Raw genomic sequence first — 14,454 nt, 5'->3', positions numbered from 1 at the left:
AGCTACAAGGGTATCCTCATTCCTCACGGCTCACATCACTAGATATTCTACTGTTTGGAAACTTTGTGAATGAAATTCCAGCGGGATTGATGTATATGTAGTTCCCGGACATCGCCAACCAAAAATCATCACTTTGATCAGATACAGTAAAGCACTGTTAACGCAATGAGCCCGATCGACCCTTTGGACTTTGGTCTCATAATCCAAACATGGAACATGCCAGAGCCTCCTCTAATGTTTACATCCAGCTAACTGAAATGCCGAACGAAATAACGACACATGCTTATACGGTCCAATTGACATTCCAATGACGCGACAAGGGGAGAAGAGAAACATGAGCTGGCCAAAAAATATCAGTTTTTTTTACTTTTATGCGCCAGAGCTCGCTTGTAGGTATTCCACGCGCCACGTGACGTTGAAGCGCCATCCATCAATGTCCACGAAGTATACCTATCACTTAACGCCACTTTCCAAGTTTTCTGCGCTCTACACCGCACTTCCTGCTCCGTTGCAATGGAGGATGTCACGTGAGCTGACGGTCAATGGGCAGCTCGTGCCGCAGCGGAAGGATGCTCCATGGAGATTGGATATCAGGCCCTAACCACTTCCTCCCGAAATGGCGCCAACTCCGCCGGTCAGCGGAGATGGTGTGTAACTCCCGGGAAGTGGAAAATCACCAGCCTAACATGAAGAGAGAGAGGAGTGAGTGAGTGAGTGAGTGAGTGAGGGGGAGGGAGAGAGAGAGAGAGAGAGAGAGAGAGAGAGAGAGAGAGAGAGAGAGAGAGAGAGAGAGAGAGAGAGAGAGAGAGAGAGAGAGAGAGAGAGAGAGAGAGAGAGGAGAGTGGAGACAACACACACGCATATTTCACTCACCAATTTTATTTCTAGGCGCTTTTTATCAATTTGCATAGCCATGATTGCGGGGACCCGACAGGCCTCAAATCCTCGCGGCATGCAGTTGTATACGGATATCTCTACAACACCTATTGGCGAGTAGGTCATCCTCCTATCAACAACCCTTGCACTAGAAATATATTCTGCGTAAACTCTTACACAGACTGAACTTTGCTGGTCCTGTATATGTTATCTGCCTCTAGAATTAATAAACATTGGTCTGCGCGCAGAGAAGTCTAGACGCCAGGCGGGTATGTATATATAAGGACGAAATCAGCTCATTCACTGACCTAACACTACTCACTGAAGTCGCCAAGGGCCACTTGTACGTTCTGTCTATTTGGAGTGAGCAGGGTAAGTCGTGCACGTGTGGCGTGGAGTTCTTCGAGTTCATTGGTGATAAGCTATGTTACTTTATTGGAAGCGAGCATTAGGTCATCAAAGGAGTGTGAGGCATTTAAGTGACATCATGACTTCGGAGGGGACTAATGTAATAACTTTACATTGTAGGGGAGACTGAGGAAGAACTGGATTATAGGCATCATTATCCCAGCCAGCTTTGAATATTTGTAAAAATTGAAATAGGGTCATTCAGCTTCCCATCAAACGCAAGACTGTAAGAGCTCAGTTCTGCTCTAATGTTTTGAGTTAAATGAAATAATAATTATTTTTCGTTGCAGCTGTGACCATTGCCATGGAGTTCGGATGATTTGTCCCATCACGTTTTAGCAGTAGGTAGGGGAGACCCGGGAGGTATGGGCCGGTTTTATTAAAAGGCAATTTTCTTCCAGTGGGCAGTGGCTAGACCCGGTTTTTTACTCTGTGTACGTGAAATTGCCTTTCGCCTGCAACGTGTGCCTGATATTCATCTGGGATCAACTATTTTGTCTCAAGATAACTTTCAATAAACCATGTGCTTTTTCGATCCATCAAAATACACCGGGAGGCATGGGCCATGGCCCGGGAGGTATGGGCCGGTGCCATGTTTCATATTCTTTTCTCGACAATGAGAATAATACTCGTAGCTGGTATCTACCTTAATCTATCTTAGAGACCAGGAACCGCATAAGCGGCCAACAGCTTACTTCATGGAGGTGACTTGGGCCCATATGTATTTCGGTAAACTCAAGCATGCACCATAAAATAAAATCAATAATATTTTTCTGTTTGAATGAAATTTGAAGTTAAATTTTCGACCTTGCGCGACAAAAATTATTCTTATTGACGGGGACATTCAATGAAAGCATCTTCGTATTTATTTAGGATCAACGGCCGGTGGGTGGCCCGAACCTCCCGGTTAGGACCCCAAAATGTGCATAGCATCTCAGCTCATAATCTTGCAAGAAAGCTTCAAATGGTCTATCCAGTCTTAATTTGCACGCTTTAAAAATTATGTTAGCGATGATCTGACATCCTAAAACGAGCCTGGTTCAAATTTATCACGAATTTTCTGTATGTGCCGTATTTTACTCGAAGAGGGGAAAAACGCTTTATCACCGCTCATTGCCAAAGAAGACTGAGGAAGATTTTGAAAATCACGTGGGATGTATGACGGAATGGCTGCTACCAGTTAACGCCGTCAAATGTGTAAAAATACGCAACACTTCTTCAAAACTGCGATGGCCCATACCTCCAGGGGGCCCATACCTCCCGGGTCTCCCCTACCTACTACCTATGCTAAGACAAATAATTTATTGATGTTCGTGTCCCCCTAAAAAAATGCAAAGCATACAAACAAGCCGCTTTCATTCTGTCATTGCAGATTATTTCTGAGGTAGGTTGTCTGTCGACAGCCATGAACATCTCCCTGGATGGCAAGCGGGTGCTGATCACTGGCGCCAGTCGCGGCCTCGGCCGGCAGCTGGCGCTGCGCGTGGTCGCCTGCGGAGGACACGTCATCGGCCTGGCCCGCTCGCACGAACAGCTGGACTCGCTGAAGGCCGAGTGTCCCTCGGTGGAGACGGTGGTCTGCGACATCAGCGACTGGGAACAGACCCGCGCCGCCGTCCAGGCGCTGGGCGACATCGACTGTTTGGTCAACAACGCCGCCGTCGGTCCACACGGGCCGATCCTTGACCTCACTAAGGAGGACATCGACACCACCTTCAATGTTAACGTCAAGGCCAACCTCAACATCATCCAGGTGGTGGTGCGCGGTATGATTGCGCGTGGCGCGCGCGGCACGATCCTCAACGTGTCCTCTCAGGCGGCGATACGGCCTCTGCTAGATCACACTGGCCTGTACGGCAGCTCGAAGGCGGCGCTTGACGCTCTGACCCGGGCTCTGGCGCGCGAGCTCGGGCCGCACGGGATCAGGGTGAACAGCGTCAACCCGACGCTCTTCAAGACGGAAATGACGCGTTTCACGTGGGAGGACCCCGTCAAGCTGGGTCAAATCCAGGGAAAGCACCCCCTGGCCGTTGGTAGGCTCTGCGAGTGTGACGATGTAGCCGACGCGATTATTTTCCTGATCAGCGACAAGGCGGCATACATCAGCGGAGTGTCGTTGCTCGTGGATGGTGCAGTCACAATATGCTAGCCGCACCTCAAACTCGATTGATGTGACGCTTGAAATGTGACTTCTCATGAGAGAGCCGGAGGGACGATAGGTCAAGAGTACCTATCTCATATCTGTCACACGTTGCGTGGAGAGTCGTTGATACATAAACATGAAGTGTGACGTGTGTGCACTGTGCAGGCCCAGTGCAAACCTTCTATCCAAATACACTTACATTGAACACAAATGTATCCAGACAACACACAGCATACGTTAACAACGAGTCGTAAGTGAGTTCAATAAAGGAACCAAAAAAAAAAAAAACTGCTAGCCACCGGTGACCGGGAATGATTGAAGGTTTATTGTAATCGGAATCTGTGTTGTTGTTCGGGCCGTCCGGACCGCTCAAGAAGTGTTTATGACAGTTTATGTTTAACGGGGCCGGGTCCGTTATCCCGCGCATGCCTACAGGCCACCGTCTAAATCGATGTGAATGGTTGGATGCAAGTTGGATGGGCTTATGATATATTTTTTATCATCTGAAGGAAACCCTCCAGAGTTTCCTTCAATTTGGTAGCTCTGGAGAGTTCAACTCCAGAGCTACCAAATTTTACAGATCTGGCGCATAAAGCGTTTCCGGCGCAATCACAAAAAAAAATCGCGTATATATATCTTTCCCGAGGGGGAGCATTCCGGTCTAGGGGTAAGATACTTGCCTCTAGATTCGGCCATCCGGGTTCGATTCCCGGGCAATGCACGTGGCATTGCCGCTACCTGACCGCTTGGAACAGCGTGAGAGTTCCGGTTAGCACCTTGGTCCACTGGATGTGGTGCTTAACCCAAACCAACCAACCATCTTTCCCGAGCGACAAAAAATCGTTGCCCCGTGTTGGAGTAAGTCGCTTAAAAATATTTTTTTCGCTTATGTCAATGTAGAATAGGTACGGCATAGAAGACTTGGTGCTTTTCTTTTTTCACGGTCAATTGCGACTGCGAGGTGCTTATTTGCATTGTTCACTGAGCTTTATCAGTAGGTGCTGTTGACGTGTGTGCTTGTTCGGTACCTACCGCCTACGTACCTAGTGTGTTAGATTTTGATATTTTTGCTTTCATTTTATTAATTATTTGAATTAATAATTTGATTTTTTTCTACACCGCCACTCATTTAAAGGTGACCAGGAGTGCCCCCTCCATCATCCCAGCGACATGCAGAACCTTACGATAACTCCAGTGAAATTAATATGATAAGTTGCGGCACTCCCAGCTAGCTAAGAGTAAGGAAAAAAAAGAAACAAAAGAAATATCACTGGAGTATGCATGCTGTTAATATAGTAACTTAAGAGAAGCAAAGTATTCACAACTGCAAACAGGGTGACTGCCCTTCTATGCCTGGAGGCTGGAGCGCCCACTGATGCACACTCACACAGGGCATTGTTAGTGGGAGGAAGGGATCAGAGGGGAAGCAGTCACACATAAATGTGGATGGTCGTAGCCCGTAGGTAATATTTCTGGTCAAATTCAAGCAAGGTCATTCACTGAGCCTCTGTAGAGCTATCCAACTAAGCATAGCTTGTTGTCAGACAGCCCACAGGGGCCAGTTCTGAGGTGGTTGAAGTAGAAATTACCTAATGCAATTAATTGATTGGTTGACATTTGCCACAATATATCTTTTTTTTAGGTATCATGTTGATGTCAGGGAAATAGTAGTTGAATAACCTTGAGTTAGTAGGCCTTGATTTTTGGTGAGACAGGCCAGGATACAAAGTTTTTCACCCCATCCTATGCTTTCCCTTTCAGGAAAACTTTAGAATCAAGCATGGGGAATGATGTGAGCATCAGTGCTGATTACACAGTCAATAAAGAGTCATTTGGTACTGCTGCTGAATGGGTGCTGTATGAGGGCAGGCGAAATATTCCTAAAGCAGCTGGACAACACACTGAAGATGAGGCTGCTGAAGTTCTGGATAACATTTCTGGCAATGTTGTCACAGTGTTTGTCGGAATGCCTGGAGAGAAACGTGGAAAGACCAGCACTCTCCACAATAATGTTCAGGTATGCTACCCTTCAGCAAGATGTGTGTTGTATGTTGAGTTAGCTAGAATGCAGAGCTGAAAATATCTAGGTGCTATGCATACTTTCATGCAATTATTATTTATTCTTCAGCTGCCCCTTGCTCAATTGCTATGCCATTTTGAGAGCTGTTTTTATAAAGAAATCCAAAAACTAGTCCATGCCTTACATCCGAAACTTTTATTATAAAACTTTGTTATCTGTCACTGTGAATTCTTCCTATATGACACATACAATGACAAATTATGTGCAGTTACTGTTGTGTAATTTTTATGTCCAGGAAAAAGCCCCCTGACTAACACTCCCTGTCGTCCCATGCGGCAGACGCTGATGACGGCGCGCCACCCGGACCTGCTGCGCTTCCTGAGCTGGCGCCAGACGGGCAGCCGGCTGGAGCTGGTCACGGAGCCGGTCCGGCCGCTGGCAGAGGTACGGCCGCGGCTCACCGAGCTGGACGTCAGCGGCGGACTGCTGGCGGTGCTGCGCGCCCTCGACTTCCTCCACAGACAGGTAACAGAGCAGTCTCCGGTAACAGACTAGTCTCCGGGACGGTAACAGACCAGTCTCCGGTAACAGACTAGTCTCCGGTAACAGACCAGTCTCCGGTAACAGACTAGTCTCCGGCCGGGGCGGTAACAGACTAGTCTCCGGTAACAGAGCAGTCTCCGGGACGGTAACAGACTAGTCTCCGGTGATAGACCAGCGGGCAACTCTTCCCTCTGTTCCCTCTGTAGACCTCTGTTCACAATATAATGCAGTGTGCAGAGGCCCAGGTCTACGACATGCACTAGCCTATCGCTGTTATGCTACATATTGAATAAGCCCGCCCATTGATAGATACATATTGAATAATCCCGTCCATGACATGCACTAGCCTATCGCTGTCATGTTACATATTGAATTAAGCCCTCCATTGACGGACCACCCTGTCCGCAGGCCGGGCTGTGCCACAATAACGTGTGTGAGGCGGCCGTGTTTGTGACGGCGGCCGGCGGCTGGCGGCTGGGCGGCGCCGAGTTCGCCTGCCCGTTCTCTGAGGCCACGCCGGAGCGGCTGCAGGCCACGGCGGCACACCGGTACCAGCCGGCACTGGCGCCGGAGGAGGCCGAACCGACCGCCGGCGCCAGTGAGACCTGGTGAGGAGCGCTGGGAGATGGCAGGGGATGGGTGGTGTGGTGTGCTTGAACGTGCTATCATGTTCGTTTGATGTTGATAGGCATGGTTATGAGTTTGCTAGCGGTTATGAAGGCATAGCGGTCTATGCGTTAAAGGTGCGCTTTGGCTTGGGAAAAATGTATTATACCAACCCTGTTATAAAACACAAAAGAAGTTTGCGTTGAGCTTCTATCTCGACACTTGACATGATGGGTAACGTGTAATGAGTGACTCAGCACAGCATTTGGTAATGAGTGCTGTGCTGCATTATGCATACCTGTTGGCATTTCCACTTTCGTAGCTTTATCAGTTTTTATTCTCTTCTCACTCATTTGTAAAGATTCTTGTGATTATCCTCTGTCATAACCATTATTCATCTTTGAAGACGATGAAATGTAGAAACCAACCTCTTTTGTGCACCTGACAGCTTTTACTCTTGCTTAGTGAAATATTTTGTATTCGGCATTTGTATAATTATCGTATGTTGCAACAGATAACAAACAATACGGCTCGAAGCGCTTCACTTCAACATTTCAAATGTCAATTTCACCAGAGCAAATCTCGATGGTCCAGCCAGTCGCTAAGACGTATCGATCAGTAGGCAATCTCTACCGGAATCTGGATGTAGAGTGTCGTTCACGCCTTCAGCACAGCCATGATCCAGTCAAGATGCGGCGCGACGGCAGCCGCCACGACCATGGGCGCGCGGCGGCGGCCGGCGCAGCGGCGAGCCCACGACACGAGGCCGACCAGTGTGGCCGAGCCGTCCGCGGCGGGGCACACCACCGGTGAGCCGGGGTCCAGCTGGCACAGGGTCTCGGCGGCGCGGCCCGGCCGCAGGCACAGGTCCGACGTCAGGTCGATCGACTGGCCGCGGCCGACCAGCGCGCCCAGACACTCGGCGCTGGAGGCGAACTCGACGGGCACGTCGGCGAGCGGCGCGGCTGCGGCGTCGTGGCTGGCCACGTCCCGGCCCCAGCCGGAGGCCCAGCAGCCGCCGTCGGGACTGGTCGGCGGCACGGGCGGCAGCGGGAGGCAGACGGAAGGCGCTGCCGGCCCGCCACCCGTCTCCAGTGGCGTCTCCAGCCGGAGAATGGCCACGTTGTGATTCTGGTCGCCTGGGTGGTACTTGGGGTGCACGATGACGACCGACACGCGTCGGAAAATCTCTTGGTCGAGGTCCTCCAGCAGGTCATGCATGTTGGCTACGACGACCAGCTCCTCAGCGGGTACCTGAACCACGCTGTGTGCAGCCGTGATGACGTGTGTGCTGGAGAGCAGTGCGCCGGCGCTGCGGTACAGGAGACCGTCCGGGTCCTGGCGAGTCACAGCCACCGTCCAGCGCGGCCCCGCGTCCGGCTGACCCGGCCGGCCGCAGCTCCGGCCGCCGCCGGGCAGTCTGGGTACGTCGAGCGGTGCCCGCGCTGAGCAGCAGATCAGACCCTGTTCGGCGCAGCGACCGGTGGACGCACTGATGAGGTGGTTCGGACACAGACTCGCCGGCGCACAGCGGCACGCGGACGGCTGCTGGGACGCCGGAGGAGGCCCAAACAGCAGCGCTCGGTACTGGGCGGCAGCTGGGGCCGGCCAGCTCGCTGTGATTATAAGGACTAGCAGCAGCTGGATAGTGGACGGCGGCGCCCCGAGCCACGCTGGAGGCGATATCCTCGTAAAGCAGCGCATCCCGTGATCAGTTGAATCTCGCAGCAGCAATACACCACCTCGTTGATTTTAGCGATTCAACAGATAAAGGTGTTTCGTTCTCATTCACGGTTTTCGCCTTACAAACATCACTGGCCACAATATTCTCACACGCTCCACTGCCACAGCATACACGAGCCACCACCAACCGCACTGACATCGCTTGGTATCTGGGAGACGGCCGGACTCCGCCCCCTCGAGTCACGTGACCGAGTCGAGGTCACAGGTCACCGTTGGGCATCTGACCCCGCCCGGGGGCGACAGCCAGACCGCTGCCGTGTGTGGGGAGGGGAAGAGGGGGCGTCTCGTTGCCGCAGTGCGGGCTGTGGGGAGGAATGTAGACTGGGTGAAGCTGTATTCTGTATCGGTGTCCGTTCTCTCTCACCGTTGGGGTTCGGCTGTGTCGGCAGGCGGCAGAAGCGGCCCTGGTGTCGAGATGTCTACGCTTACGGAGTGCTAGCCGAGGAGCTGATCGGGCCGGCTGTCCAAAACGGTAGTAATTCCCGTCTGGTTATCGGGACTGCTTGTCCAGTCGGTATTCGGCAATTATGCCCCTTTTTCTTTATGAGAGAAAATGATTGTTTTTTTAAGTTTCTTGTTTAATTCATTTTATATCTGTTTGAAAATGCAGATTTTATTCTTTTTGTAGAATATTGGTCAAACCCGAAACATGCTCGGACAATTTGATTGCATCAACTGATGCCGTTTCTCTTCACTCGTAACGCTAATTTTAGATAAGAGGTTTTCCGGTATTGCCATGCGTTACTTTTTGTTTTGTAAAATGTGAAGCCTTTACAGTTATCGTTCCTTTTTTATAGGCGTTCATCATCTGCATCCTCGTGTGATGTTATGCCACCAGTGCCCTGTACCGTCCTCATGATTGACCTTTATGCCTGCTCCACGTTTAAGACCGTTTCTGTTTGCCGTGCAGAGTTCCCGGGCGCCCGCCAGTTCCGTGACGAGGTGAAGCGTCGTCTGCTGTCGCGTGACCCGTTCGCCCGGCCTTCACTGGACCAGCTCGAGGGACACGACTTCTTCAGCAACGAGTTCAACCAAATCCACGGCTTCCTCGAGAACCTCGTGCTGAAAAGTCAGGAGGAGCGCAAAACGTTCTTCATGTGAGTCATTCACGCTAAAATTAGAGGAAAATTTTACCTAGGGCGTTTTGGTTATTTTCTTTGGTCCTTGCCGGTACAAGAATGACTGTATATAAGCCTCGAAATAAGCCCTTAAAATACTTGGAACGTTTCAGGTATACATTTTATCGCCAAAATCATATTTTGATAATGCAAAACAAATTCATGTTATTCGTTAGTTAACTAGGTATCGCCGAATGTAATGGATACTTATATAGAATGCGATAAAAGAATGAATAGCTAAATAAATATAGAGTTTGACTCAATGCCCAATCCGTGACCCGTCCCGTGACCCCCCCCCCGCGGCTGCAGTGACCTGGCCAGCCGACTGCGGGCCTACCCGGAGGAGCTGGTGGCCAGCCGCCTGTCGTCCCTGTGCCTGTCGCGGCTGGTGCTGCTCGACCCGGACGCCTGCCGACACTTTCTGCCGCGACTGCTGTCGCCCAGATACGGTGAGACTCGGTGGTGAGGACAGTGGTAATGGGTAACATGGCCAATAGTTGACCATTAACTTTAGCAAATTGATGATATAATCAAGTTGCTAACCCTTTAGCCCAAGCTGGACAATAAATAAACGTTTTTAATGCGCTCGGTAAAATTTGCCGCCAGTAGGTATTGCGACTGAGCTGCTCTAGATATTTATTTATTTAATCGTAATTTAAGATTTCGCCCTTTTTCATTCACCCCGTGTGCCATCCGCAGACCAGTACGCCACTGGTGAGTGCGTGCTCTCTCCGACGGTATTTCGGCGACACATTGTACCTCAGCTGCTGCGTATTCTGCACGTGCACGACGCTCACATACGGCTGGTGTTGCTGCAGCACTTCTCCAAATACGTGGCCGAGATCCCCAAACATCTGCTCGGCGATGTGGTTCTGCCTGAGGTAAGGGTGATATGTCCGCCTTGTTTGGGGTCAGATCGTAGGCTGAATTGTCTTGGCCTGTTAAAATGGCGTGTAGTGAGTTGGTATCGCCCCGGGTAGCTAACATTGTAACATTGAAACATTAGCTAACATTGTACCAAAACTTACGTAAAAATGTTAGTGTCTGAATATTAGACATGAATGTTCGCATGTAAGACGCGATTTGGCGTTCAGCTTAATGTATTCTGCATTTCTATCTGTTATTAATGCACATCTCTAGACCTCAATGCCTGGTATAACTGTACGTCGACAGCACTCCATACACCCGGTACGTAGACCATTGATCCAACCTTGTATGTTGATACGTGTTTTGCCCCTTAATCAGTGTATACTCTAGACGACTTTCAATTGCATGAACTGAACTACCGCTTTCACTGACGCTCCCTCCTCCCAACCCAGTTACTGCTGGGTATCCGCGACACGCACGACGATCTGGTGGCGGCCACACTGCGCGCCCTGGCCGATCTGGTACCTATCCTCGGCTCCCAGGTGGTCATTGGGCCGCACCGACACAAACATTTTGGAAACGGGACGCCCAAGGTACGTACGTCATTGGGAGTGGTGCGAGTGTGGCGCGTATTACGAGGTTTGGTGTTAACCCGCGCCCGGCTGGGGGTCCTGGATTTCCACGCCCTGCTGGGGGGGGGGAGGTTGTTTGAACACCCCCCTTGTAACTCGGCTCCTGGGCCACGTAGCGATACGCGGAAGGCGGCGTTCGAAAGAGCGTCGAAAATAATGACGACATTACTTCGGTCAATTTTTTGGTCAGGTCAAAGGTCAGGTCACCAGAGGTCATTGAAGGCAAAATTTCGCCGATTTCCAGGTCGAATGTCGAAAATTTCCAAGAAGCCAACGCATAACTCGAGACCCAATAGAGCTACAGCGCCGCGAAAAAGCGCATTCGATAGCCCTATTAAAGTCCTTTCTGAGTAATTCTCTCAGATTTGACCTAACGTCAACGGTTTTGCCTACAGGGGGCAAAAATTGCAAAAATAGCCGATTTTTTTCGGAAACAGTTTTTTTGCAATAACTTTTGACCCAAGCCTTGTACGAGCTTACTTTTACCGGCATTGTGTTCCTCTCGTCAAGACGCATCGAATGAACCATAAGTTGACCTTGAAAGGTCAACTTGAAAATTTGACCTCAGGTCAAGGTCATGACCTGACCGGAAAGGGTCATGTTGCATATCAGTCGATCGGTATCGTCGAGCTGAACACATCTAAGGCGTTTTCATCGCTCTAGCATGCCTCTAGCAAAAGTTATTTGCGAAAAACTGTTAGATACCATTCGTGACCTAAGATGACCTCAGGGCATAAACAAGGGTCACGGACACCATTTTCATGTTCAGTGTGTCTAAACCACTTGTAATTCGGTGTTTGGGAGTGTTTATAATGTCTTTTGTCCAAAAGAGGCGCATTTCAATTTTCCCCCATTGACTTATAACGGGGAGGTCGCAAAATTGACCTGACCTTAGGTCATCGATATCAAAATTCTGAGATAAACATTTTGTACATGCTATTGCTCTTAGCAATCGCTGAAAGTTTCAAAGCGATCAGTCACTCGGTGTAGCTATGACAGACATTGAAACTTTTTATGAGGTGAGGTCACTTCAAGTGACCTGGTGACCTGACCTTGAATGACCTTGGTCTAAAATTTTCACAACATGTGTAGAATTGATGTACGATAAGGTGTACCAAAAACGGCGGCGCTCCGCGCCGCCGTTTTTGAGATATTCGCGAAAAACCACAAGGGGGGGGGGGTGTTCAAACACCCCCCAGCAGGGCGCGGGTTAAAGATAGTGTACGTTATGGTTTTCCATAGTTGATGCTAGAGTTGTTACTGACGGTGTATGAATGCCTTGAAGTATTTCCCAACTTTAACTTCTTACAAGACACTTGCCTCACGTATTTCGGGCTTTGAAGTTTGAACACACCTTACTGGTAACTATTGGCAATATAAGCTTGAGTTGTTTCGGACAGCAGGAAATATCGATGCCATTACGCATCGGCATCGGCCAAGGACGAGGATATCAACTTTAAATGCTACTGTTTTGGCAAACATAACTTAGCCGTACATCTTTCCCGCTTCCAGGCCTCGTCTGGCAAAGGCGTCACCCCTGCAAGGAGGAAGCGTGTGACGCTATCGCAAAAGGCTACCGAGGCGCCGCCTGGTAAGTCCGAAACCCGAGTTTGTGTGCGCTTCGCGCTTAGCCTTTTCACTGAGAAGCTTCATTCGAAACCGTTATTGTGCTTGTTAAATGTTTTCATGGTATGGTGTTCGAGTGGTACAGTTGTACTTTTGAATTGGATTATCAACGATATTTCTATATATGATCTGTCCCTTGTAATCGTGCTCCGCCCTTGAGCAGATACATTTAAGACATGCTAGCTCATATTTGCTTAGTTATAACATTATCAACAATTAGACAAAACGCCGCCTTGGACCCTCTCCCACCACCACATTCCTCCCTATACCGCACCGACACCACCTGCCCGCTGCCGTGTCCCCAGAGCGTCGCCGGACCCTGCTGGAGCTCTCCCAGGCGGCGGCCGGTGAGTCGGACTCCCTGCCCGAGCGGCGTTCACCAGAAGGCGGCGAGGAGCTCGGTCTCGAGCCTGACCTGGGACCGGCCGCCGACGCTCCATCGGACCCCGGCTCGGACTCCGAGCTCGGCCCGGGAGTAGAGTCGGAGGATGTGGAGGAGGATGCAGGTGACTGGTCAGACTGGGAGGCGACTGATGTGGACCCCGACCCGCCCCCGATACAGGAGATCTTGGTGCAGCCGGAGGATAGCGGTGCGGTCTCTGCTGGGTTCGAGCTCAGCCCTACGCCTCTGGAGGCGGGCCCTGTACCGCAGACGGAGGCGGCTAGTGGGAAGACTGTGACTGAGGTCAAGGGTGACTCTCCGGCGGTGGAGGGGTCGGCGGCGGCGACTGCCGCGCGCGCCTCTGGCGGCGGCGGTCTGAAGCTGTCGGGCCGGGCTCCGCCGCCGCGCCGGCCACAACCCCAGCCGGCCAGTGACGACTTTGAGCGGTTCAGTATCCAGGTGCGGCGCAAAGAGCCGGAGGCAGAGGTGGATCTGTTTGCCGATATGCAGCCGGTGATACGGAGCGGCAGACCGACCCTGCTGGCCCCCGAACCGGCCCCGGCGGGGCCCAAGACCGACCCAAAGCCACAGCCGAGGCATGAGGTGAAGCCGGAGTTGGAACCTGAGGTGGTGAGCAGTCGCCTGGACATGTCCTTCCGTCCGGCAGACGGTGAGTTGACTGACGCCGGGTGGGGCGATGGCGACGACTGGGGAGACGAGTTTTAGGGCTCTGAAAGGCTGAGTGAGGGAGTTTTAGGCTGGATTTCTGAGCTGAGTGACGGGTGCTGAACGATTATGGCCTACACACATGATAGTGTGTCATAGGTGATTAAAAGGGATTTTTGTCCATGAGAGCGGTGGGGTTCGCAGATAGATGATATCACCGTAAGATCAAAATGTGATAAAGTCGCATTATGAGCTTCAACAGCCGTTAAGTTATTCGATGTTAGGTGGTTGAAGTTCCATATTTTCTTATGCCGTTGTTTGTTGGCTTGTTGTGCTATGCATTGCGAGTTCCTGTAAGTTTGCTTGCTGTATGTGTACTTTTCATGTGATTTACTTCGTGTTTGATGAGATAGCTAGACTGTGAACCGATGTTTTAACGAGTTATCCGTTTGGAAGGCGACAAGGTTAGTTTCATGCTTGATCGAGGTTCGCACAGCTCACTCCTCATTCATCTGACCCATTCCAGTGTTCTACGAAATGAAGTGCGAGAGAATAAATGCTTACTATTTAACTTGACAGTTTATTGTGGCGCCTTGCGTAGCCTGGCATTAACAACTCGGTGGTTTTACAGCACAACTCGTCACACTAGTCCGCACAAACAAAACCATCAGCGGTGCGGTTCAGGAGCGCGGTCGACCGCTGTTTTCCACCCTGTCGGTCTTTAATGAGCTGTTGGAGCTGCCGTTTTCAGTACATATGTCCGCAGGTCCGACCCGACACCAGCAGGTCCCGGACGCCAGCAGTGGCGTTCTGGCACTTCTCCC

The 14,454-nt window shown here is 50.8% G+C and overlaps 2 protein-coding genes across 7 annotated transcripts; both read left to right on the top strand.

The window, feature by feature from the left end:
• Positions 1–959: 959 nt before the first annotated feature.
• Positions 960–3,695, top strand: LOC122386472 (L-xylulose reductase-like). Of its 2 annotated transcripts, none has more exons than XM_043375700.1 (2): positions 960–1,248; positions 2,657–3,695. In XM_043375700.1, the coding sequence occupies exon 2, from the start codon at positions 2,690–2,692 to the stop codon at positions 3,431–3,433; it is 744 nt and encodes a 247-aa protein (XP_043231635.1). In that variant the 5' UTR covers positions 960–1,248; positions 2,657–2,689; the 3' UTR covers positions 3,434–3,695. The 2 variants fall into 2 exon arrangements, with proteins under 2 accessions (XP_043231635.1, XP_043231634.1); XM_043375699.1 differs by having other exon boundaries at positions 960–1,249; positions 2,687–3,693.
• Positions 3,696–4,034: 339 nt separating this feature from the next.
• LOC122386451 (protein-associating with the carboxyl-terminal domain of ezrin-like) lies at positions 4,035–14,201 on the top strand. 5 transcript variants are annotated; one of them, XM_043375639.1, is made up of 11 exons: positions 4,035–4,053; positions 5,189–5,444; positions 5,787–5,972; positions 6,399–6,598; positions 8,729–8,811; positions 9,250–9,436; positions 9,767–9,906; positions 10,157–10,338; positions 10,777–10,917; positions 12,469–12,547; positions 12,888–14,201. In XM_043375639.1, exons 2-11 carry the CDS (start codon positions 5,208–5,210, stop codon positions 13,688–13,690), a joined length of 2,238 nt encoding a protein of 745 aa, XP_043231574.1. In that variant the 5' UTR covers positions 4,035–4,053; positions 5,189–5,207; the 3' UTR covers positions 13,691–14,201. The 5 variants fall into 5 exon arrangements, with proteins under 5 accessions (XP_043231574.1, XP_043231571.1, XP_043231572.1 ...); XM_043375636.1 differs by having other exon boundaries at positions 4,040–4,285; XM_043375637.1 differs by having other exon boundaries at positions 4,052–4,094.
• Positions 14,202–14,454: the final 253 nt, after the last annotated feature.

The sequence above is a fragment of the Amphibalanus amphitrite genome, unplaced genomic scaffold (assembly GCF_019059575.1).
Source record: "Amphibalanus amphitrite isolate SeventyFive unplaced genomic scaffold, NRLGWU_Aamphi_draft 000252F_arrow, whole genome shotgun sequence".
NCBI lineage: Eukaryota > Metazoa > Arthropoda > Thecostraca > Balanomorpha > Balanidae > Amphibalanus > Amphibalanus amphitrite.
Note: the sequence above shows the minus strand (reverse complement) of the source record. Positions and strands in the feature narration are given on the sequence as shown.